The 26,161-nt window shown below is 43.4% G+C and overlaps 1 protein-coding gene across 8 annotated transcripts in view; it reads right to left on the reverse strand.

Moving 5' to 3' along the window:
• The window catches only part of FGF13 (fibroblast growth factor 13), a 490,212-nt gene that overhangs the window by 59,295 nt on the left and 404,756 nt on the right, over positions 1-26,161 (reverse strand). For 7 of the 8 annotated variants that reach the window (XM_064574634.1, XM_064574633.1, XM_064574632.1 and 4 more), the window contains 2 exons: positions 5,898-6,008; positions 157-260 (listed from right to left, as the gene is read on the reverse strand). In XM_064574634.1, coding sequence (XP_064430704.1) covers positions 157-260; positions 5,898-6,008 — 215 coding nt within the window. Of the gene's footprint in view, positions 1-156; positions 261-5,897; positions 6,009-7,953; positions 8,853-26,161 lie in introns of those variants that run through there. The other variant, XM_045883322.3, reaches the window with a different exon arrangement.

The following is a 26,161-nucleotide window of genomic DNA, read 5'->3' on the forward strand; positions in this document are numbered from 1 at the left end:
CCTGGAAGTTAATTTGTCCTTTCGAATGAGTTATTTCCATCAAGAACATTCTTCCTCATCACAGAAATCTGCAATGATAACACATATGCAACATATTTGATTTCACATCCGATAAAACCTAGAGTAGTCAAAGCACGAGCGCCATGAAAGGCTTACCGAGGTGTACAGGTATCCCTCGCTGTTCATTGCCAAATACAGCTTGGTTTGAACTCCTTGGATAGCCACCACTCGAAGACCCACAGGGATGAGGTTAAACAGAGCTGAAATCAAAAAGAATGTGAAAGCAATGTTATCATTCTGAATTCCATAGCTTTTTAATGTTCCCAGCAGGTGTGGCCCTCCAAAAGTGATGTGTGCTTGGGAAAACCGTGTCTATATATTTACACATAGACAGATAGGGCCTCGTCTACCTTTTAGTGTATGTACTTGGTGTCTGGCTGCAGTCACGTAAGTGGGGCTATGCCATGGCCACATATTGTCAGGCACCCTGGGGAAATGGAAGACAAGCCCACGGTTTGTATGGTGTCAGAAGTAGGGAATCCTGATGCTTTTGGAGAGCTGCAGTTTCAGGAATCGGTCTATATATTAAATAGCTTTATCCTCAACGAACTATTTTAAACTGCTCCCCTAGATGACTGCTAAAATTCACAGACATGGTTATGATCTACCAGTTGGGGAGAGATTCCTAGAATCTTAGAAAAGATACTAGTCTAACTCCCTCATCTAAATTATCTGTATTATTTCCAATGCAACAACCCAAAAATAAATCCAGGCCTTGGGGAAAAAAAAAAAAGTCATTTTGTAGTCTTATGTTCCCAGAGTAGTATTTCAGTATTTCTTAAAGAACCAACATTTTCCAAGATAGCGTTGGGGGTGGGGGCAGTGCCTAGCTTTTAGCGTCTAGTAGCAAAGGTGATAGGAATACAAATGAAGAACTTAAGAGGTTTGTTTGTTTATTTAGCAAAATAGTTGTAAGTAGGCAGCCAGCTGGTACCAAAGAGGCCTTCATTTCTCCATTTGAAGGTTTGATTGCGTGAAACTTACACCCAGCCTCTCCTCACAATCACACACCACTCACTGGAGAAAACCAGTGGGCGTCCTCCCCCTACCAGCTGTCTACTCCCTCCTACACTGTGAATAAAAATAAAACAGTACATTTTTAAAACGTAGTGCTTGTCACACACATCTTTTGAAGCTAGCCTGTGCACCTTTCAAGAGTCATAGACCAATGTTGATGATTTTTGCCTTGGTGTGTAAGTTTACTGACGACGATATACCGGTCTGCTATCATTTCTGTGAACAGGAATATGAAAAGAGTCACCATATGGGTAAGAATAGCTTTTCTGAGATCTCTTACCTTGATGCATATATATATACTGCTGCAGTAGGTGGGGTAATATGGATGAGAAATATTAATGAAGAGCTAAATATGCCTTGGGGAGCCTACAATGTATATTTCCCTTATAATCAGCGTGTTACCAGAGAGGAGCTAGGACATATTGTACAGTTCAAAATACAAGCGTTCCTACCACATGCCACCGATGGCACCTCATTCAATGCTCATCATATTAAAAGCTGTGCCCTTCTGTTATGTGAGGTAAAGGAAAGTAATTGCACAGATTGCAAGCCAGGATCTCATGCTATATTTGACAATGCAATGCATAGGAAAGGAGTCTGTCTCTTTGCTTATGTCATGTATGTATCTCTTTCTGTTGATGATGCCTTGCTCACAGAGGTGCTCAACACACATTTGCAGATTGACAGAAATCTGTATGGTGAAAACATGATACGATCCTATTTTTGGAATGCGATAGATCACAATCCCATTATATAAAAGTTCTTGTTTAAAAAAATCTGAGAGCTAAAAAATCAAACAAAAACTTCCATATGGGTTTGGCATAAAAGCCATACCACTGTGTACCACCAGACAACTAGAATACCAGCTTGTATCTGAATCCTAGTTCGGTCATAGTCATAGAGGACAGGCAATAATATATGAAATTCAGAACTGTTTCTAGAACCTCGCTTTTCACAACATTCAGAACCTCCTTAGTTCTCTTAATGCAGCTGATAACAAGCAAAAAAAAAAAAAAAAAGGTAAGAAAGAGAGAGAAAAAAAGATCTGCTTTTCACCACGAGCCTCAACCACTCTGGTGTGGGTTTTAATGAGCAATAAAATGCTTGAATTCCAAACATGAGATAGCAGGAGGTGGAAGAGAAGCAAAATCCATCAGTAATCCATGCCCGGGATTATCTATTCCTGATTAATGGTATTAACTATACAGGAGAGCATGAATTTTTCACTATGTACCATAAATTTCTGTGACACGCCATTCAAAAACAAAAATCAGCACTCTAAAACAAAACAAAACAAAACTGAAGAAAGCAGGAAAAATAGCGGCTGGTCATCCTAGTTCAGTCTTGTCTTTTCTTTAGACATTCAAGATAGATCATAAACTAGGTTGGTTGAAAGTCTAAAGGGTCAGCCTTTCCAGATAAAAATGCAAAGAAATTTTATCAGGGGTAAGCTTGGGCAGAATCATTATTTTCCTATGTGCTTGTGTTTCTCTAAATCTGGAGTACTCCTCCTGGACGTTATTTTAATTAGGATGAAAATATTCTAAATATGAGAAGAAAACAATTGATTTCACTTGTGTATCTAAAACACATTCATTAAATACCAAAAATCTCTTCTTTTATTTCCGTCAAAGTTTCGAATAAGCTTTTAATAAATAAAAGGACTTCTGTTTCTTGTTCTGTTGTGTCTATATAAAACCAATTAAACTCCTTCTACCTTGAAGGGACCATTTTCTCAGAGACATGCACAAGTTGGCACTTAATGTTTACTGGATATGACACTGAGGTCATCCTTCTTCATTAGTTGGGCTAAGGTCAATTTCTCAAAGGGACCAATTAATAGAAGTATATCTTACTGCAGACTGGGGAGACCGGACACACTGAACTAGTAACACTGCTGGAGATTTGAAGGGGAAGTTGCCTATTCTTTTAACATAGCCCTCATTGCACCCAAGATAATAATAAAACTGCTGCCACGAAATGTCTATCATCTTTTCCTTTTCAGGGGGAAATACATAATTTACAATGGCTGATTTGCTCATGATGAGATTTTATTGAATGGACATCTACCATTGTAATAAATCTATCAAAGGTCAGCTTAAATGCATAATATCAAATATATGTTTTTAGGAACAGATCTACCTGGGTAAATGTGAACGAATTTGTTTTATCATGATTGTGCTTACCACATCAGAATTAAAATATTGTCAAATCAATTTGAACTAAATGAAAAAAAATGATGAGAGGTACTAAAAATTAATAAAAACAAGAAAAATACAAACACAGTATCAGGAATACGTGTTAAGGAAATACTATATAAATGAAAGACCTACAGTTGAAGAAAAAACAACTTGTATTCTTGTTCTACTCATTTAAAAGAATGAATGAATGCCAAGAAAATTGCTTGGCTTTAGAGGAAAAAAAGAATAAATTTACATGGCTAGACTTCCATTGTAATGATCATTTTCTTTTTTTTAAAGTATTTTAATTTCTTTTTAAGATTTTATTTATTTGACAGAGAGAGACAGCGAGAGGGAACACAAGCAGGGGCAGAGGGGGAGGGAGAAGCAGGCTCCCAAGGAGCAGGGAGCCCGATGCGGGGCTCGATCGCAGGACCCTGGGATCATGACCTGAGTCGAAGGCAGACGCTTAACAACTGAGCCACCCAGGTGCCCCGATGATCATTTTAATAATCATTTTAGTCATGAAACATTGTTTCATGCCGACTTATGTCCTACAATACCCTCAGTTGGGAAGATTAGCTAGTCCCCTGGCCTCTGGTCACATTTGGCATCTGGGGTAAAGTCAAGCCCCACAGACTTGCTATTTCTTTTGAGGTACTTTTCATTCAAATGCTTCATGTTGTGGTAATACTTACCACCGTTGACTTACCTCTTATTATTTCATTCTGCCTAAACACAGATTCTGGTTATCAGGCTGCGCTCTTTCAAGGTCTTACAATATCATTAGTACACAGAAATGCCATTCATATCAGTCAGAGGTATAAGACAACCAAAGGCAGAAGCTATGAATATGTAGGAACTGAAGAGTAAAACCTACTACATGATTTAAAGCTCCCCTGTAGGAAACAAGAGTCTTGATTTACATACGTGTATTTGTGTGCTGTGCCTGTGTGTGTGTGTGTGTGTGTGTGTACCTTAAAATGACTGCATACCCTGTGATCTTGATACATTTGGCATATTGCTGTTTACAAAACAGAACCAATGCACTAACTTTTAAAAAGTTTTTCCTTTTCAGGAAACACATGTGAACACTAGACCCAAAATAATTTTTTCTCTGATTTCAATGTAGAGAAGATGTTAAAAATAGGGGAAAGTTGACTGGGTGGGGCTCGTAAGCAGCTAATCATAAACTTCCTTTCAATAATGCCCAATGGATCCATTTTGCTGAGGCACTTCGAAAAACAGACCAGCTCACAACCCCCCCAGTTGCTTCCCTAGACACTGATTTGTACATATAATTTATCAGAGTGTTTTATTGCTGATCATTATGTACTAATGTCTGTTATACGATTACAGTAAAACCCTCTAGTTACACTTGACTAATTTTCTTTCAAATAGAAGAGTATGCACAAAACAACACCTAGGGTATTCACTGTAGAACTTTAATATCACAACAGTAACACAGCATTTTGCAAAACAGTGAAGAATCATTCAGTATGGATGTTTTTCATCCTAGGTACCACCAGGGCTTTCTTCAAGGGTAATTAAAGGTGACTTCCTCTTGAGGTCATAGCTTGGCCATCAGCCCAGGAAGCATTATTAAAAGGTGAGAAACTTTTGACACTTAACACTGGGACCCCTGTCTATGGCTTCGCTGTCTACAGCTGACCATCTCTAAAAAGGCTGCTAGCCTTCTGATCGGCTTTCCTTGGCTGTTTTCTTAGCAGACGAAGGGGATGTTTCTGGGAAATTATCGAAGTCCGAGGAAGATGCAACATAAATTAGGGAAAATAGAGAATGAATTGTGAGAACTAGGTGTTTCAGCCTCATGGAACAGTGAATGGGTCTGCAGAAATCTGCCAATGGCAAGAAAACACCAATTATTAGGGAAGAGAGGGCTTCACTATTTGTGAGTTTGTTTCTATGACTTCAGATAAATAAAAGCATACGTGATAAAAAGGTTATATAACATCTTATAATCCCATAACTTCAATAATTAGAAATAAAATTGACTTTATTTTTGATGCGTTTCCTTTTTTAGGTTCACCAGTATGGTCCCAACTTGGTCTTTACTTAAACCATGGTAAATAAATAAATAAATAAAGCACTAAAAGAAATCCCTTCACCCACCTGTGGAGGTATCTCAATTGTTAAAATCTCAATTAGTCTCAGAGTTATCAGTGTGTGTGGAGCGGGGGGAGCAGAAGTGAAAGCTTGTAATGATGAATTCTCATGACACGAAACCACTCCTCTCTCTTGGGATGAGACCGGTTCTTAAGAGTAGAGATAACGTGCTATTTCAGGATCAGTGTGTGGGTGAGTAAATTTTCTGTGGGAAAAAAGTAATAAAATCCAAAGGACAGCCATAAATCTATCCAGATTACCATGGAGATGACATTTGGATGGTTCTTCAGATGGTGTCAACATTATTTGCTATAGTTCACTACTTTACATATTTTCACGTTCAACTTCCTCGAGGTTAACCTGCATCAACAGGATGGAAGTGTTGACTGTATTTTTTGCGTTCGGGTCAGAATTTCGCAAGGGTTGTTAATTTAAAAAAAAATAATAACAACAAAGAAAACACACAATGTCAACAACATGCTGGGAGATACTATTTATTCTGCAGTCACTTACTGTAAGTGCTGTCCTCGTCTTTTGTGCCATCAATGGTTCCATCTGCCTGTAGCTGTAAGTGGTAACCTTGTCGGCTGTATAGTTTGGTAACTATGCCCTTAAGCTGAGGCTCTGCAAAGAGAACGAGGACTTGGATCAGTCGGTAAGTTGAGCGTACATAGTTGAAAAGACTCAGAATTCCAAATTCTAATTTCATTTACAAACTTTAGTGTAAAAGGTCACACTACAACTTTAAAGAGTCCTCTGAAAGGAAACAGGCAAACAAACTCCCAAGTTTCAGAGGACATCTCCAAACTGAAGAAACCTTTGATTTCTACCTCGTAACACTGGGAAAGCCCTAAAGCTTCTGACGGCAGCTAGTTTCTGATAGCGGGTCCCCTGGCTTACAGAGTGGTACTCTATTTCATTGAGCATTCGGAACAGGTTGGCAAATGGCATATTCTGCCTTTTAACGATGTGCCACTTCTCATGTGGAAGGAGACGGAGAAATACGAAGATAATTTAGAGTGGTTTGCCAACCAGGGACCAAAAACACAGTAACAAAGACTTCTCTCAGAATTATCACTCTTTGAATAAATAGTCCCCTCTACTCTGAGAGTGTTGAAAATGCATAAATAGTCTGGAACCCCGTCAAAGGACTTATATTTGGAAAACTGAGCTGTGATACAAAAAAAAAAGGGGGGGAAGAGGAGAAAAAAAACCCCAACCATTACCATACCCTATCGTGTTAATTATCCTCAGGGAAAAAGGGGTGCAAAAAGAGCGGGGTTTTCGTTGGTGCGGAGGAAAAGAAAATTAGTTTATACTTATTTTCAAATTTAGTATCAGAAATATGATTATCTAAAACATGGGTTCTCAATTACAGTGATTTTCAATTATGAATCACCACAGATTTAATAAAGTACCTAATTTACCCATAACAGCCATGTTATCCAAAATTTGCTTTTACTGACTACAGACACCTGCACCGAATTCATATGTATGCGATTATTCAGGCCACATAATCATGCTTTGCAACCGCTTCAGCCTTTTTAAAACAAGCCCAATGCACAGCAAATGCCTTGAAAACTTCGAGCAAGCAGGAAATGGATGTCTGCGTTTCCATTCCATAGTGTGTGGAACACATACACAGAGAAAGAACAAATTGATGAATAAGTCTGAAATTCTGTACCATTTATCTAGTTAAAAGTAAGAAAAGAGCGTAAAGGATTCATCTGGTGAAGAACGGCCAAATAGGCTGCATGTTCGCCTGAAGCTCTACCTTGACGCAACTGACACCTAGAGCTGTGTGAAATTTCCCCTGGCACCGGAATATCGCGCTACTCTTCTCACGGAATAGGTTCCAAAGGACCTACAATCTGGCCATGAGTTTAAATTCTCTCTCCAATCCAGCATTTTAGTAGCAAGTAACCAGTTTCACCAGTCTAACCAGATTACTAAGCTCTTGGCTACAAGGTTCTAGGAATCCACTCCCCCCCCCGCAGCAAATATTTCAAGGGTGCACCACAAGTCAAGTCTGTCCCGATAAGCTTAAAAGTGATCAAAGAAACAGAATGCCTAGAGAGCCGAAGCCCAAGGCCCTTGGGGGTGGAAACTGGATCAGGGGAAGGGTGAGAGTTGCAGGGGTAAAGGCAAAGGAGGGTTTCCCGGGTTCGTTAGGGCGGGCAGCGGTGTCTGCCCAGCTCGGCGTCTGCAATTTCCACGCCACACACACACACACACACACGGCGGCCACGTCTGGGTCACGCGTGCCAGAGCCCCCGGGCGTGCACACATGTGGCACGTCTGAAGCTGAGGGCGCCCCCCTCCCGGGCCGGGTCTGGCCCCCCGGCTCTGCGCCTGTCCCACGGCAGTTGCAATGCAGCAAGCCAGTTACCGTTACGAACGCGGCGAGAAAGCAATCGCTTCCCACGCACGCACCCCGGCTAGGTGGCCACATCCGCACCAGATGGGCCCCCGACAAACTCACCTACGCTTACACACACGCCCTCCAGCCCCCTCCACACTCGTAAAGTATGGGGGGGGACCCCAAAGCCGGCCAAGCGCCCCTTCCAACCTGGTCTCCTTCTGCGCCTCTTCTTGGAGCCGAAGAGTTTGACCCGGGAAAAGACGTTTAACTTGTTTTTGTCGCAGCTGGTCTTGCCTTTGCTGGGGCTGCTGACACACTTGCAGGCGTTGGATTTCTCGCGCTCGCGGGCTTGTCTCTTCTGACGGATCAGCGAGCTGGCGATAGCCGCCGCCATGGCCACGACGCCCACCACCACCACTTCTTTGGCGGCCCCTCTCCGGCTTCGCCTTCGCCTCCGCCTCCCGCTCCTCCGCGGCGCGTCCGCTCGGTCTCGCGCCGCGGCCGCCCTCGCCTCCCTAGCCGGCGCTCGCCCGGGCTTCTCCGCGCTCGGCCGTCAGCCGAGGAGGGGGCTCAGCATGCCGTCCGGGCTCCTCGGGCGGTGGTCCGGCTCCCGCGCGGGCTGCGGGCTGCCTGGGTCCGAGCCGACGCCACAGCCCCGGGCCGGGATCGCGGCGAGACTGGCAGCGGAGGCAGCGCGGCGCGGCTGCGTGCGCTCGGCCCCTGCGCCCCGAGGACACTGTGCGAGTCCAAGCGGCTCGGGTCGGAGTTTCGCGGCACCCCCCGCCCTGTGCCGCGCGGAGGGGGCCGGAGCAGGGAGGCGGGCGGAGGGAGCGGCGCGGGCGGGAGAGAGGCCGCGAGCGCGGGCGGCGGGAGGGGGGGGGGAGGAGGAAGCGCGCGGGGGGGGGGGGTGGGGAGCGCGCCCTCGCCCTGGCCCCTCCGAGCCTCCGACTAGTCCTTGCAACTTCGGGGCCTGATGATCAGGAAAAGTTGGCCCGTGCCAGCTGGCCGACGGGGATCAAACAGGTAACGGCCTCGCATCTTGGCGGCGGCGGCGGCGGCGGCGGCGGCAGCGGCGGCGGCGGCGGCGGCTGCTCTGGGCGCGGCACAGTCTCTGCATAGGAATCCAGTCGCCGCAGGCACCCTCCGGAAGAGCGCCGCGGCCTCCCCGAGGCCCCCCTCCCCCGGCGGCCCCTCCCTCCCGGAGCCCAGCCCGCTGGCTCCCGGCCGCCCCGCCCCCCGGAGGCCCCGGCGGGCCGCGCCGGCTCACACCTGTAGGGGCTCCGGCGCTGCCCCACCGCCCGGAGCTTCCTGCCCTCCTCTTGCAGAACGGAGCTCCGGGAGGAGGCAGGGATGGAGGGGCCCCGGGAGGAGGCAGTTGGGCCGGAGGAGCCGGGGGGTGCCTGGAGGGGGGGCGGGGGGGGGCTGTTTGTTAGTGTTGGACTCCTAGCGGGCCGCACTGCCCGGGGCTGGCGCCCCTGGGAAGTTCGCCAGGCCCCTGCCCCAGTCGGCGACTCACACCAGCCCCCTCCCCCAAACACCCCCCCCCCGCCAGGCATTTCGCATGGCGACACTTGTAGCCCTTCGGGAAAGAGGCCAGGGCTCGCAGACGGGCTCAGCCCTCGCCGTGGCGGCGGCAGGGGCACTGCAGAGCTGCGCCCGCACACCACGCTGCCCCCCAGTGGTTTTTGCTGACTTTCCATTACAGGCCAATATGTGCGGTCCGAACCCCGCTTTTCCTCTTGCCCCAAATCCTTGGTTTGGGTTTGGGATCCAAGCGGAGAGCTTGCTTGGGTGGTGTACAGAAAGCAGTATTTGGGAAATGCAGCGCCGAGCCGCGTTACTGAAGCCCTGGCCCATCTCCAAGCTCCTAACTTCTTTCTTTCGTTCTTTTTCCTGCTCCTCCAGATCTAGCAGCCTCTCTCCCTCCAATTCAGGAATCAAGTCTGGCTTTTTGCTCGACTCTCTCTATTCACAGGTTCTGTCCTTTCCCTGTTCTATATTTTAATCTGGAGAAGAAAGAGGAGTTTCAAGGTCAAGAATGCAACAAAGAGAAGGATCCATCCACATCCCCATCTTCAAACGGACACTCCTCTTTTACTATTTTACTTGATTTCTGACGCCAGAAAGGAAGCTGCCAAGAGTGGGGCTGCTGTCTTACTGGACCTCTTACACCTTACTGGACCTCTCCCTCCCCCCTTTCCAGATCTTTTCCGAATTGCTATTGATGCAAACAAAACCAAATGCCGAGACCCCAGTCCTTCTTTTCTTGCCTGAGCTCCCAACTGGGAAACTGTGTCAGGCTTCTTGGCCCATCAGAGCTGTATCACCTGACCCAGCTGTAGATTTCCCTGCTCCACAGGGGAGGTTACTGCCACCTCCCTTCCACTTGTCCCCAGTCTTGAAATGTCTGTGGCCCTAGCAGAAGTGCTGAGAGGGGTCTGCAAAGACAGGCTGGGGTGAAGGTTACAGGGACCGAGGTGGAGGGTTACAGGAGAGTCGTGCCTAATGGTCTGAAATTCCCTGCAGGTTAGTCGACTCCTCTGTGTTTTGGGCTTTCCCAAAAGCTCACCGAGGCCCGGGTGGAAGAGAGTTTCAGCACCTCAAGTCAATTCAAGTAACTACTTCTTTGGACATTAATTCATGAGGGAAAAACCCTGGTTGGCTCCCCCTGGACCTCGAACGCCTTGAAAATCGGGACTGCGTCTTGGTCACCACTCTATTCCCATCTCCTGGCACAGTTCCTGTTACATAGTTTGTGCTCCAGCAACAGTTTGTTGAAAATAATTGACGAGCCACTGGTTTACATTGCTTCTTAAGGGGAGGAGGATGTTTCCTGGCTCAGAATGTAAGGGGTTCAAATTCTAGTTACCATGAAGGGAAATAATCTCACCAAAAGAGGCCTCAGGAGAAGATCTGAGCAGGGCCAAATATTTGGGGTGTGGAATGGACCTTAAGAGGTTCCTACTCCCTCTCAGGGTGCTTTTACCTTCCACTGAGCACCTGGGCCTCTAACTCTCTGTGACCTGTCTGCCTATAGACCACAAGAATTCTCCTGTCTCCTCCCTTAATAGAACCCACAGAGGCCTGTGACTAGAGGGGGAATCATTCAGGGGAAAGGGGAAGGAAAGCCATTTTGACTTCGGGTCCAAAACATACTATGCAATTGGCTTAACCATTAATTACGCGGATATTTCTCCTCCTTTCCTGATTCCCATATGTATTTCACAGGTGCTTCTCAACTCCCGAGAAGAGTGAATTTAAGTCTCAAATTCTCAAAGGAGAGCTGGGCCCACACCCAGGAAGGCAGAGGGAAAGAAAGCACCAGAGCCCACCCTAGAGAAGCATATTTTGCCTTTCCTTTCTGTCTGACTGCCACCCCACCAGTAGTATGGAATCTGAGTGGGAGAGTGAAGAACTTTCCTTTGACACTTATTTCCACAGTGCCTTTTTCTCCTGTCTTGCTTTGTTCCTACCAGTTTACACTGTACCCTGCTTAACCCCAGGGCTCCCAATTGCTCTGCGCTGGGTGGGTCCACTCACCTTTACTCCTCCCGGACCTCCTCTTCCCATTGCACTGTCCACCAAGCTCTCTCCTTGATCATGTTCAGGAGGAAAGCACCCTTGGCTCCTTTCTCGGGCTCCACTCACACAGAGTTCTAGCCTGGGTGGCAGGAGGCTCGTTCTAATCCTGTCTCTGCCGCTAGTCAGCCGTGTGACCTTGGTTGGCGCTACGGTTTTCCCATCCTTAAAGTCCTCCTTTAGACAATCTTAATGGCTTTCAAATTGTATTCTGCAGAGCCCTAAGAGTAGTTGGAGGGGATGTAAGTTCCTTCACCCATGTTTCAACGATAGCACCTCTGCATTCATCTATTTTATATACCGGGGCTCACTGTATGATTTTTTTTTTTTTAAAGATCTAGTCATTTATTAGAGAGAGAGAGAGCGCGCACACAGGCTGGGGGAGGGGCAGAGGGAGAGGAAGAGAATCTCAAGCAGACTCCCAGCTAATCGCGGAGCCCAAGGATTCGGGGCTCCATCTCAGGACCCTGAGATCGTGACCGGAGCCGAAATCAAGAGTTGGACGCCCAACCGACTGAGCCACCCAGGCACCCCTGTATGATTTCTTATGAAGAAAAATAACGAGAAAGATTCCACTCCTAAAACCAAAACGTTTGAAAATCTCTGGATGAGATGTTCCTTAAAGTCCTTCTGCCTCTGGAGCCTATGATTTTTTGGTATATGCCCCTGTCCCTGCTGCCTCTTATTCTTTCCCTCCTCATACTCCCCCCCACGCCCCGCTTTCCCTTCTCACCCCACCAGAATATAAACTCTAAATTGGATTCCAAAGAAAAATACCACAAGTCTCTTTGGCTCCATTCCTCATGGGTTCACTTGAGAACCAGGTTTTAGCGTTCTTTTCAGGGAGAGTTATGTGAGTTATCAGAGCATAGAATGCTGATCGTTTTCTGCCAATCTCTTTTGGCAGGCCTCAGATGAGCTGTAAAGAAGCTGAGGGGATCTGCTCTCAAGAGGCATCTCCAGGAGAGAGACAGAAACCCAAACAGATGTGACTGTGATGAGTAAAAATGAGAGAATTCAGACAGCCTAATCAGGAGCAGTCGCAGTACCTCCTGAGCAGGAAGGAGTTGGCTGTCTGAAACTCTGAAAATGAGCGCTTTCAAACACCCATCCTTCGTGAAGATAAACATAATTGGAGCGACTTGCCAGTTCTCTCTCCATCTTCACTTCAGCCGTCCCTCAGAACCTCTCAATGACCAGTTGCCAGGTCAAGGACTGATGATGAGCTCAAAGGGAGGAAAGGGAGACAGGTTCAAGTGCACCAAGGTCAAGCGACACTGGGATCTCACCATTAACCGAGTAGGGCAGCAGAGGAGGTATTTAAGAGACCGGGCAGCAAGTACCAACCCTTCGTGTCCATCTAATTATGTCCAAAAGCTCAGAGAAACGACTGGATAGAAATACAAATGAGGGGCGCCTGGGTGGCTCAGTCGTTAAGCGTCTGCCTTCGGCTCAGGTCATGATCCCAGGGTCCTGGGATCGAGTCCCACATCGGGCTCCCTGCTCCGTGGGAAGCCTGCTTCTCCCTCTCCCACTCCCCCTGCTTGTGTTCCTGTTCTTGTTGTGTCTCTCTCTGTCAAATAAATAAATAAAATCTTTAAAAAAAAAAAAAGAAATACAAATGAGGAGATTAGAGAAAAGCCATTAGCAAAGGCTCTTGCCACTTACCTACAAGCAGGAAGAAAAATGCAATTTAAAGAAATCCTGTCAATGTCCCACTGGAATTCCAGGGACAGAAAGAGTGACTAGTGGACCTGATACATTTATTAGCTGGCAAAGAGTCTCTCCTAGTCAGATCACTTGGGGGAATTATGCTTCAGAAACAAAGGTCTCCAGAACCAATTTTCTAGAAATGGATTGGCTCTCCTGATTTGCATTGCACTAGGATGGTGGCTTGGTCTTCACTGTGCCCTCTCTCTGGGATCGTTCTCTAACAACTTCAGTTATAGAGTTTCCTAAAGCCACCTCTGGTTTATATTTAAAAGCAAATAAACAAACAAATAAAGTCAATGGGGAACACAGTGATTAATTCTGATCTTTAAGAAAAATCCTATAACCCATATAAAAATTTTATTGTTCAGTCATAATTTATGAACATTAAAACCATAGAGCATCCTGATGGTATTAATCATATCTATGAATTCAGCTCTTTGCCATTTAATTAGCCATAGCAGCTGCAACATCAAGAGTTCAAGGCCTCTGATTACCTACTTGGTCATTTAATCAAGAAAACCTGGAGAGAAGTATTGGATTGCTGGGGTGGAGGTTTCTCCCTTGATCATAAAAACAGAACACAAGGAAATGAGCTTAAGTTTCAGTATGTGGGGATTTAAGTTTTGTACAAGGAAAACCTTTTTTTCAGTACGGGCTGTTAAAAACCGTAATTGAGGGACGGCTGGGTGGCTCAGTGGGTTGAGTGTCTGGCTCTTGGTTTCTGCTTGGGTTGTGATCTCAGGGTTGTGGAATTGAGCCCGGAGTAGGGATCCATGCTCTGAGTGGAGTCTGCTTGTTCCTCTCCCTCGCTCTCTGCTTCCCCACCTCCAGCTCGAGTGTGCATGCTCTCTCTCTCTCAAATAAATAAATAGATACAATCTTTAAACATAATTGAATGCTGATTCTCCTATGGAAGTTTTATGAATACAACAGAAACGTTATCTATCTCAGCGGGTATGTGGGTTGATTCTTGTCAAGGCTCTCATTCTGTCATTCAGACCACACTACGATTAATACACGCGTGAACTGCAACCAAGAAGTGGTCACTGGAAAAGGGGCAGCAACACCATTATTGAGAAAGTTCAAGGTCCTCTCTGATGGGGGCATGAGATAGTTAGTGCCTTTGTCTTTGGAAGATCATACTGGGTGAGCTTGGATCGTGTGGGTCAAGGCAGTCACAATCATTTTGTAAAGTTTGTTGTCCAAGGGGTAGGAAACACTTTGCAGATAATGGTAAATTCATTCTTAGCCAAATGAGTTGCCTCAGTGGTCACAGAGCATCCAGAGCCAACAAAAGCCCCGGCTTCTCTGAATTCTATTTGGTTTTCTTCAATAATATTCAAAGATTTTGAAGGAACGGTTGCTATTTTACAAACTGACTGGTGGCTAACAAACATAAATGAAGTGTTTCTATGATGAAACATTTATGGCAGACTAAAAATGTGCAAGACTCAGAGGCAAAATATCTGTAACACTGGGTTCATTTCTTGCCCAGTGAACTAAATAATCTAAATGAAAAGTTAGGGGAAAAAATGGTATGAGGATTTGAGGCAAAAGCAGACAATCAGTAATTTTTCTGGATCTAAGCTGTTTCAGGAAATAGGATTTCTGGAGGAAGGTGACCTAAACTCAAGATCTGAAGAAGGGAATGCAGTGTTTGCAAATGATCTAATGTTCAGTATTACTTAGCATATGGGGGCGGGATTCGCAACCAGCATAAGGAACTCTGGATTGATTTCTTATTTGCCAGTGGCGCTCTTTCCACCAATTTCCTATCAAAATTTGCCATTTTTTAAAGGGGCAGAGAGATAATGGGAAACTACTTCAGTGCTCTTTCAGGATTAGCAGTCCTAACGTATTTCTTCTTTTCAGACGCCGACCAGGCTTTGGGCAGGGAACCCAGCTGAGCATGGAAGAAATGGTATCCTCTAGATTTGAAGGAGGGGACGAAGGACAGGTCTGTGATTCATCTGAGAACTCTGCAGATGTCCTAGGCGGTCTCAAACTCCTCACTTCGCTTTCATTTTTTTTTTTTTTTTTTTGCCAAAACTGGGGTTTTGAATGGAGAGAACAGTCAATAAATGCTGTGGTTATGATTGGGCAAGCAACTTCAGTGCTGCTACACTATTTTCTTTAATCCTTCCAACAACCTGTAAGGTAGGTATTGCCATTTTACGGATGAGTAAAGTGAAGTCTAGCGAGACTGACTCTGGAATTTGGGTTCCTGAACAGTAGTGCCTGGATATGGCTATCTCTTGGCTTGGGTAACGGAAGAAGATGGAATATAGGATGACTTTCAATTCAGTTATGTGTTTTCCTTTTTTTTTTTTTAAACAAAAGTGAATTTTGAAACAAACAGTAGATATGATCTGTACACAGTTATTAGCCTAGTTGGTACACTTTGAACAATGACTTCTTAGAGTGACATTTTAAGAAAACATTGCTCCCTTTCTCACTAAAAGTAAATGACTATAAATCACTGCCTAATATCATTCTGGGTTTCTCATCCCAGGGAGCCCTTTAACACCAGGACCCGGTCCAAGTCAGGTAATCTGGGGTTTTGGAGTGCGAGGAGGCCCAAAGGACACTTTGGACTTTATCTGCATCACTCCTTAGCAGAGGCAGGAAGTTAAGCACTCCAACTCTCTCCGTTCTTTTCATACCCGGAAAACTGGCTTTCCACACCATAAGCTTTTTCGTGCCATCTGCTTTCAGCTACGGGAAGCCTGAGTTCAGCCAAATGAGAGAAAAATATTGCACACAGTGTATTCTCTTGCATGGTCTGAAGCCCAGCACTATGCTTTTGAACTCAAGGGTTTCTCCGGTATCCACTCGGACCGATTCGTTCTGGCTTGTCCCTTCTGACAAACAGCTATAAGTATAATCAACAGATTGAAATTGTTAAGTAACTTCTCCCCCCGCCACTGAAGACCTCGAGCAATTTGAGAACCTGATTTCATAACAGGGACCTTGATGCTCAATTAACAATCTCATTTTAGCAAAGAGATGTGAGGCAAGAGAAGTAAATGAGTTTGTTGGGGGCTACACTGTTCACTCATTCATTCAAAATTTACTGAGAACTCTTTGCCATGTACTGAGTTACACCCTAAAGGATGCAAAGGTACTTAGGAGCTATACTTTATTTATTGAGCACTACCTATATCCCCGGCACTAAGTACTTTATCCTGCTTTACTCACTTAATACAACAACCTTATGAACTTATCCCCATTCTACAGATGAAGATGAAGCAAAGAGAGGTTAGTGAGTTCATTCAGGTAGGAAGTCATAGAGCTAAGTGGACTCAAATCCATGCATTCTGACCTTATATTCCATGTTCTTGAAACTGCTCTACTGTCCCCCTCCTTGACTGCCCCTGGCTGCAAGTGGAGGAGAAAGAGAAGTAAGTAAAATAACTAAAACACAAATGTGATTAAGGACTGTAAGAGTGGTGCAGTCAAAAAAAAAAAAAAAAAAAAAAAAGGCACAGCCAACTCTGTGGGTTGGGGGGCCAGGAATTGGGATCAGCTTCAGAAAGAACCACCACCACCACCAAACCCATCTCACTGAAGATGAATTTTGGAGGACAAGGAAGAACTAGAAAGTTGGGGAATAAAATTGAGTAAAGCCAGACTTCAAACTTGGCTTAAACTGACTCTTGATGCTAAATTCTTAGCGGGCCATATGACTTCCCTTCAGCTGAGAACCTAGAAAACCTTACATTTTTATGCCCCTCCACTTTAAATCACTCAGCAACAAGTGGATCTCCTATTGTAACCATTCTCCAGGAACCTACTTTTCTGGGAAATATTGATTACTGGTGTGGCCCTGAAGCATTTTGGGGGTTGGGAGAGATAAGATGTGCTATGTGGACATTCGGATGAACATGCATGAGTTGTTTATTTCATGCTTGTAAACCAGTTGTCTTCCCTTTCCCACTGATTGTGCTCAGTGCATATTGTCACTGGTGATGTTCAAGTGTACAGTAGTGTATCGATTTACAACTGCCATCAGCAGAGGGCTTAGTAGAAGTAATCCCTTTGGAAAGACGCCAATCAAAATGAAAATTCAATTGGCATGCACACCAGAGTAGGCAGGCAGTCTCCTCCTGCAATGACTGGGGTGAGCTTGGAGACCAGAGATTTGCATGTGGGTGGTTATTAAATAATTTTATTATGGTGATAACATTTGAAGCTAATAAATGAATTAAAGATGATAGGAAAATGACTGTCCAAGCCAGATAATCCTAGTAATTCCAATTGGAGAGGGACAAGTAGGATTTGGTTGGTATTTGAATACATTGAAAACATGTTTGAAAATCTTTCTACTTACTACATTCCTTTTCCTGCCACTAAAATACCCACAGCTGCTTGCTCTGTCTGAATCTTAGTATCCTTTGGTCTGAAAAATATATACTTAACAGAATTGTTAAGGGAAATAACAGTGCCTTATTTCACTTTAAGAAGAACCAAACCAAAACAAATATCCAATTAAAAGATGGGCAGAGGACCTGAATAGACATTTTCCCCAAGAAGATGTACAGATGGCCAACAGACACATGAAAAGATGCTCAGCATCACTCGTCATCAGGGAAATGCAAATCCAAACCACAGTGAGATATCATCACCTCACTCCTGTCACAATGGCTAGTATCAAAAAGATAAGAAATAACAAGTGTTGGCAAGGATGTGGAGAAAAGGGAACCCCCGTGCACATCCTTGCCAAAAAAATTTAAAATAGAAATACCATACAATAAAAAGTAATTCCACTTCTGGGTATTTACCAAAGAAAACAAAAACACTGACTTGAAAAGATATATGTACCACTACGTTCATTGCAGCATCACATACAATAGCCAAGATATGGAAGCAACCCAAGTATCCATCAATGGATGAATGGGTAAAGAAGATATCATACACACACACACACACACACACACACACACACACACACTGGATTATCACTCAGCCATAAAAAAGAATGAAATAGTGCCATTTGAGACAACATGGACGGACCTAGAGGGTATTATGCTGAGTGAAATAAGTCAGAGAAGACAAATATCATATGATTTCACTCATATGTGAAATCTAAAATACAAAATAAATGAACCAACAGAAACAGACTCATAAATACAGAGAACAAAGTGGTAGTTGCCAGAGGGGAGGGGGTTAGGGGGATGGGTGGATAGGCGAAGAGAATTAAGAGGTACAAGCTTCCAGTTATAAAATAAATAGGTCACAGGGATGAAAAGTACAGCCCAGGGAATAGAGTCAATAATATTGTAATAACTTTATGTGGTGACTGATGGTAATTACCCTTATCGTGGTAAGCATTTTATAATGTATATAATTGTTGAATCACTATGTCATATACCAGAAACTAATATAATATTTATGTCACCTACATTAAAAAACAATAACCAAACCAACACAGTGTGTGTGTGTGTGTGTGTGTGTGTGTTTCTGCACGCACACTCCAGGCAGGCCTCTGAAAGCCAGCACCTCAGCCCAGATGCCCACCGTCCTTATGAGGCCCCACAGGAACCTGCTCTTCCAGCTAAGACTCTAGGATCCAGGCTGTCCTGATTCTTCATTAAAATTGTCCTTCCCTATATCCCATCCCCGGGGCACTGCTTTCCAAGACAACAGCTAGTTGATCAGACACTCTCATCAGAGCTGGGTTAAGTACGAATATCTCCTCATGACCCTACCTCCTTCCCCCCAGTGGGCTCATTCTAATGGGGATTTTAGGGGGGCACTATTATACTACAAAAGAGTACCTCTAATGGTGACATTTTAAATGACAGAACAGGCTGCTGGAGTAGCTTCGAGGAGGGAAAAGCTTTGGAGAACACCTCAATTTAGAAGTTCCCTGCCATTTTATAGTATTGGTTCTATGACTGTGTGTGTATGTGAGTGTCATGCAGCATAAATTAATACGTCAGACACGCTCATTTAGCTCCTGTTCAATCTTTCCTTCTCTTCACAGCCAAGATTCTTGAAAGTCTTTACTAACAACCCCATTTCCTTATTTCCATTCACCATTCACTCTGATTTTATTATAAATTATATTATACATATGTGTGTATGTATATATATATATTCCTAGTAATTCCTCTATATAGATTTCAATATCCCTTTTAGGGATGGACAATTTGTATTTGCTTGGTATTTAAATATACTTAAAACATTAAAAATATTCCTACTCAACTGTATTCCTCTTCAGTTGTGCTCCTTCTGTTGTTCATCTATTTTTTTCAGTTCTAGAAGTTTACCATCAACTCTTCATCCACTGCCTCTCCTTAAATCTCTCTCTATTCTTCTTCTGAAATTTCTGTTAGATACATGTGAGACCTCATTCTCTCCTCATGAGTCCTTACTTCTCTTCCCCAGTTCCTTCTCTTTATCTTTCTGTGTAGAATCTGGGTGCTTCACTGATCCCCAGTCTGGGCTTAGTCTATTGTTTGATTTTGTTAGATTTCATTGATACACATACATATACCATATTATGTATTATACGATAATATATATGGCGTGTTAAAAATTATATACATTTACATACATACACACATGTGTATATATACACATATAATTTTTACAGTTGCTGTTTCATCTTTTCTAATATGCCTGCTATTCTTTTCATGACGTGCTGTTCATACCTTATGGATTCCATTCCTTCCTTTATCCTACTGAATGTTTGGAAGGTACTTAAGTTAAAGTCTCTTTTATTTTGCCTTATTATACAACTTTTCTGGGATGTAGATTATTGGGCTTATTGTCACTGCTGACCCTCCCTGCGGTGGTTTATTTCTCTTCTTGCTCTGTAAACTTGACTGTGGTCTCACCTTTAGCATGAGAGCTGTTTTCTGTAGAAGTCGAACATGAGCCCTGGATAGTAGAGTTATCTATCTCTATAGTTCCGTGTTCTTTCTCTGCCAGCACACTATGGATTACACTGGATGAAGGTTAGTTTTTAATTTTAATTTCCCAGCTTTTTAGTACAAATTAAAATGTGGGATTCCAATTCCTTGTCCTCTAGGCCCAGAATGAACACTCTGCTTATATTCTGCAAACCTAGGCTTTGAGTCTTGATTTATCACCAACTGGACAGGACATCCTGGCTCCTCACCTTATATAGGAAGCTTAGGGCTCTGTGTCAGGACTGTAACTTCACCTTAAGCCCCAGGGTGTACATCCATTTCTGATACTCTTGCTGGCCATTTAGTTCCAACTGTGACACTTTGCTTTGGCTTCAAATTGCTGCTTTGTCTCTATCACCAGGAAATTTCCCTTTTTGTGCTTTTTGATTTCTTTGTGTGTATTGTCAGACTTAAGGTAATATTTTACCCACTATTTCTATGTTTTTATGGAAGGATAGGGGTTCCTGCCGTACCTTAGTTCAACATATTGACTAGCAGTCCCTATTCGACCTACTTCCACCATGACACTAAAATTGCTTTTACTAAGATGATCAATAACCTTATTGTCACAGTTGATGACGGCTGAAAGGTTAAGTCTCAATCATCTTTACCTCTTACTGGCCATTTGAGTTCCTTAGGATTCTGTCCTATGCCCTCTAATTTTCTCCCTTATTCTTCTCTTTCTAGGTACTTATTCTTCAGTCATCCATTCAACAAATGTTCTTTGAGCATTTGCTCTGTGCCAGGCTGAGCTGTAGGTATTCAGCAGCGAATAAGGAAGGCCTCTAGAAGGGGATGACATTTGTTGACTCTTGAAATATGATAATGGACCCAGCCTCATGAATGGTGCAGGAAATCCCTACCTTTTCTACTGTAACAACTCTAAAAATCTCCACTGCTTGTGATGGGGTTCAGACCATGCTACCCCCAAATGTGGCACTTTGGCATATTGAATATTTAAAGCTCAAGGAGTTTGAGAAAACAGCAGAAGCAGAAAGGTCACTCTGATCTTCCCTCCTCCCTTCTCCCCTGATACAGGCCATAAACCCCTCATGCGAAAAGTGGCCTCCTTGTACCCACAGGAAAAAAGCATCATATCTCCGAAGACAAGGGATACCAAGAAGAATCCTGACAGGCCTTGCTGAGTTTCCCGTGGTTTACTACACTTACCTCATACTCCTTGGCCTATCATAGTTCTACCCGACTACCTGTTCTTCCTCAAACCTAGTATAAAAATACTCAGGTCTAATTGTTTCTTCGGGTCTTCATTTCCTTTTGGAGACTCTTAAGTCATGTAAAACTTATATGAAATTAGTTTGCCTGTTTTTCTCTTGTTAGTCTTTTCTAATTTTAAGATCCATGCAGGGACCCTAAGAGGGCAGAGAAAACTTTTACCTCCCTACTCTTTCATCGGCTCAGACAGCTCCTCTGAGCTCTATATATGGATACTTCTACCCAAATGGCACTCAAGACCTCAAACGCAACAAATCCAAAGTTGAACTCATCTCCCCAAATTGATTCCTCTTCTCTTATTCCATATGGCTACTAAGTGTGTTTCTTGTATCATATCCCCATCTCACCCAAGCCAGAAATTTGGGCATTATCCTGAACTCTTCCTTCCCCAACCTCACATCCAAGGAGTAAGCAAGTGGTGCAGGTTCTACCTTCTTAATATTGCTTCTAAATTCCTATTGTTAACATTTTCGCCTATGCCCATTTCATTTCTTGCCTGAATTTCACCATAGCCTCCTCTGTGGCCTGTGATCAAACTACTTTGCTCACTGCTACAATTCTAATAGACAAATCTGATCGTGTTGCTAATAAGTCTCAGTGGCTCTCCACTTACAAGCCCTCCATTATCTGGCCCAGACTTCCTTGTCACCCTTACTTCCTGCCCTCAGACACACTGTATTTCAGACATAACAAAGTACTTACCTTCCCCCATACACCCACCTCCAGGCCACTAGCCACTCCAATTGCTGTACCTTTGAAAATTCAACTCCCTCCTCCTCAGCAAACTCTTCAGGATTTATCTCTGGCATCACCTCCTCAGGGAAATCTTCCCCAACAATCCCTGTGTAAAGAGTTTCTTCTTCTCTGCTCTGTAGCATCCTATGCATATAGTTATTATGCCACTTATACTATTTATTTCTGTCTACTTGTCTGTCATGCCCACCAAATAGTGAACTCTCCGAGCCAGGGACTGGGACTTCATCTCTGGATCTCCACATCTAGACAGAGTAGGGACTCAATAAATGGTAGTTTCATGGCTAAATGAATTAGCTAACTCTTCCTTCTCTGTTTAGAATGCAGATAATAGGCACCTAGAGCAATGAAATGCGGGACAGGTCTATTTTGATAAGAGTAGGTTCCTGTGCAACTCATGGTAGAATGTGGCCGTGTTTTAATTATAAACAGAACTATATCCTTCAGTCATTGAACTAAGAGCAGGAAACTACTGGATCCTTGTGAAAGGGAAAGTTAAGTCAGGTTAGTAATGAGATTGGCCCCTATTTGAGTCAGTAAAATAATTCTTTAGAAGCCTACAACACTTTAAGGTTTGACAGAACCCTTTTACAACAACCATTGTCTTATTTGATCTGCGTGGGAACCGGTGAGGTAGTCAGAATAGGTTTCAACTCTACAAATTTTACAGACAAGGAAACCACTTCTCACTGAGAGGTCATGGTTTGCCTTCCATCACACAACTAATTTATTTATTAATCAGTTTAGCCCCTACCTCATTCCAAAGAGGGGTTGTGGTTGCTTACAAAAAGATGTACAGGAAAAGAAGATTGGGAAGCAAAGAAAAGGGCATCAGCATGAAGAAAGAAGAGTCAGACACTAGAGACGGCCAGCAGGGTTTCAAACCCAAGGTCCCATTAGGCTGCCTCCAGAAGCTTTTGAACCACTGGGTGGTGATCCGCAGGAGTTTTGTTTGCATAAAAAAAAAAAAAAAAGCAGCTACAATTTTGACATCACAAAGCAAGTAGCCTGGTATTGGAATACTCTCCCATCAAATGTAAACACTGAAAATGAAAGCCAAACTTGAATCACTGCAATTTTCCTGCTTGGACTAGAAACCTAATCAAGCAACAGACAGAGGCAAGGTGAAATGAGCTGAGGCCACAAAGAAAATTGGTCCATGAGAGGGCAGGGGCTGGGGCTTGTTTTGCAGAGCTACATACATATTAAAAAATTAATTAGATCAAGAGGTCACTCGGCTTCTGAGGTAAACTCATTCAGTTTTGATCATATCATGTTTTATAGACATCCACCTGCTCCTAGATTTTGATGAGAGTTTAAATAATCATGTGGCTTTACTTGCATCCTATGCCTCAACCAGACTCGACAGTTACCATTTTCCTACGTGTTTTACTGAAATTGAAAATGATAATACCTGTAAAACCTCTCCACTGCTGACATTTCCAAGTCTCTTCCTTAGCACAAACAAAATTAGAAAATGGAAAATATAACCTTTCTCGCCCTGTACTTTCATTACAAGATATAAAATTGAAAGATAGTCTCTATTCAAGAATCATGACCAACCAGCAGGAAAAATAATCATGATGAGAGAGTGATCATCATAGCAGCCAACACTGAGCATTTACTCTGGGCCAGGCACTGTTTGAAACACTTTACGTATGTTCACTTATTCAATTCTCACAACAATCCCATGAGGTAGGAACTATTATTATTATTATTTTTAAAGATTTTATTTATTTATTTGAGACAGAGAGAATGAGAGACAGAGAGCATGAGGAGGAGGAAGGTCAGAGGGAGAAGCAGACTCCCTGCCGAGCAGGGAGCCCGATGCGGGACTCGATCCTGGGACTCTGGGATCATGACCTGAGCCGAAGGCAGTCGCCCAACCAACTGAGCCACCCAGGCGCCCCTGAGGTAGGAACTATTATTATCTCCAAGTTATAAATGAGGACAATGAGGTATACTGAGGTTAAAAGTTTGCCTAAGGTCATACAGCTAATGAGTGGTGGACCTGGGGTACTAATCCAGATAATCCTGCTACACAAAGACATGCAAATATTCCTAACTTACAGTTGTTCAGTCAAATAGATGGATTATATATTTTATGGATCATTTCTGATCTTTTATACTCCCTGTTGCCTTTTGCTGTTTACATCATTGCCAATTAACATTCCAGTAGTAGAGGCTCAGGGAAAGTAAAGATACTACTAAACTTCTAGAAAGTTTCATGAATTCCTTTAAAAAGTGAGAATACTTCTCAGTTTTTTTCCCCTCAATGCTCATTGCAGTGACTTCTATTATACTTTGTAGCTTTCAAATCACTTCTTCACATGTATATATGGTGCTGTCATGGAAATTTAAATCAATGCCACGAGCTGGGGCCTAATTTGCATATTCTTCTGATTAGCAGGGGTACTTGCTAATCCCTCCCATCCACTACCATGACTAATCTCACGTGTTGGCGATGTATGGGATTCATGAATTTTAGGAACTGATCCTCTCAGGTTATTTAACACTTCAGTTCTGTTCAGTAACAGCTTAATTAAAGCTTGAGAGGAAAAAAAGGTCAACAGAAAAATAAAATTAAATCTTTTAGGAAATTAGCTAATGAGAAGGGGAGGTTAGAATTCACTGTTGCGAGGAAGAGCAAAGAATATGATAATATAAAACAACATAAATGGAATGTTTCCTTCTGGGTATTCAGGAGTTGAGCATCCCAACCAACTATCATTTATGAAGAGTCTTCTCTGTGCCTAGCAGTGTGTTAGGGGCTTTCATGGGTGTTACTTCATTTTGTTTTCACAATAATCCTATGAGGCCAGAAGAAGAGAGGTTGAGTCACACGCACAGATTCAGACACATCAAGGGATACTATCTAACAAAACTGGACCACCCCAATGTGTCTGACTCCTTCCATACCACTGGAGTGGGACTGTGGATGGAGCTTATTTTCTATCCAATATCTCGAATCTCTAGAGGACAGAAATAGGGCCAAGGAAGACAAGCTGCAAGGAAACAGATTAGGGCTCACTTTGACAAAGCCATTTCTAACAATAGGGGCTGGCCCAAAATTGATAGAATGGATTATTTTGGGAGGTTATCAGTGCCCTGTCATTGTAAGTGTCCATATAGGGGCTGTGGGGTTCACAAAGACCTGGTAAAGACTTAATCAGATGTTACGGAAGAGATTCTTGCATTAAGTGAATGATTTGAATCATTATGGACCTTTCTGTCAAAACCCCAACACAAAGGCCACCAGAGAAACCTGTTGGTCATAAAAAGCTGAGCATGTGAAACATGCTGAACAAGAGAAAGTACCCCCTTGATGGAGTCTCCGTAGTGACTCCAAAGTTGGCAAAGAGTACTTACAGGATTTGAGGGGCTGGGTTTGGTCATAACGTGTTTTAAGGCAGAACTTTGTAAGTACAGTCCTTACACATTCAGATCAGAATTTGTAAACTAGGTGAGTTGCTAGAATAGTCAGTGGTCTTATCTTTGGGACACATGAGCTATGTGGAGTTACCGTTAAAACAGTCTGAGCTGAAAAACAAGATACCAAGAGACTGTCACAGAGCAGAGGAGAATAAGACATGATGATTACATGTGATATGATATCTTAGATGGGACCCTGGAAGGGAACAAGAACATTAGTGGAAAAATTAGCAAAATTCAAATAAAGTCTGGGCTTTGACAGTAATATGCCAGTGTTGGTTTCTTAGTTTTGACAAGTGTACCATTGTGATTTAAGATGTTGACATTGGGGACAGCTGGATGAAGGATATATGGGAACTCTCTGTACTACCTTTGCAACTTCTCTATAAATCTGAAATTATTCCCCAAATTTCAAAGTCTGTTAAAAAACAACTTGAGTTTCACCTGTCTTGCACATCATGCCTGGCTTCAGTTTATCTATCTTGTGAGTAATAGCTTAATATGTTTTGCAATTTGTGGTTTGGTTTGTTTCTCGCCTTGACTTAGAAAACATCTCAGAGGCCTTCTCGTCAGAAAAGAGTTTCTATTTAACCCGAACTATGTAGGGGGAAATAAGTAATGGAATTTGATGGGGTTGGAAAAGATGTGTCGAAAATGAGACCTCTTTTCACTCATTCTTTTTTTCCCTGATTTTCTGATTTCCTGAGTTAAGGGGACCTTCTTGAACACACAAATGATACTGAACCAACAGGGCAGCAAAAAGATTGCTGCTGAGTCTGGAGGGGGAG

This window comes from Mirounga angustirostris, unplaced genomic scaffold (genome assembly GCF_029215605.1).
Source record: "Mirounga angustirostris isolate CCGP_5_RB_7025 unplaced genomic scaffold, mMirAng1.0.hap1 SCAF_11, whole genome shotgun sequence".
In the NCBI taxonomy this organism is placed as follows: domain Eukaryota; kingdom Metazoa; phylum Chordata; class Mammalia; order Carnivora; family Phocidae; genus Mirounga; species Mirounga angustirostris.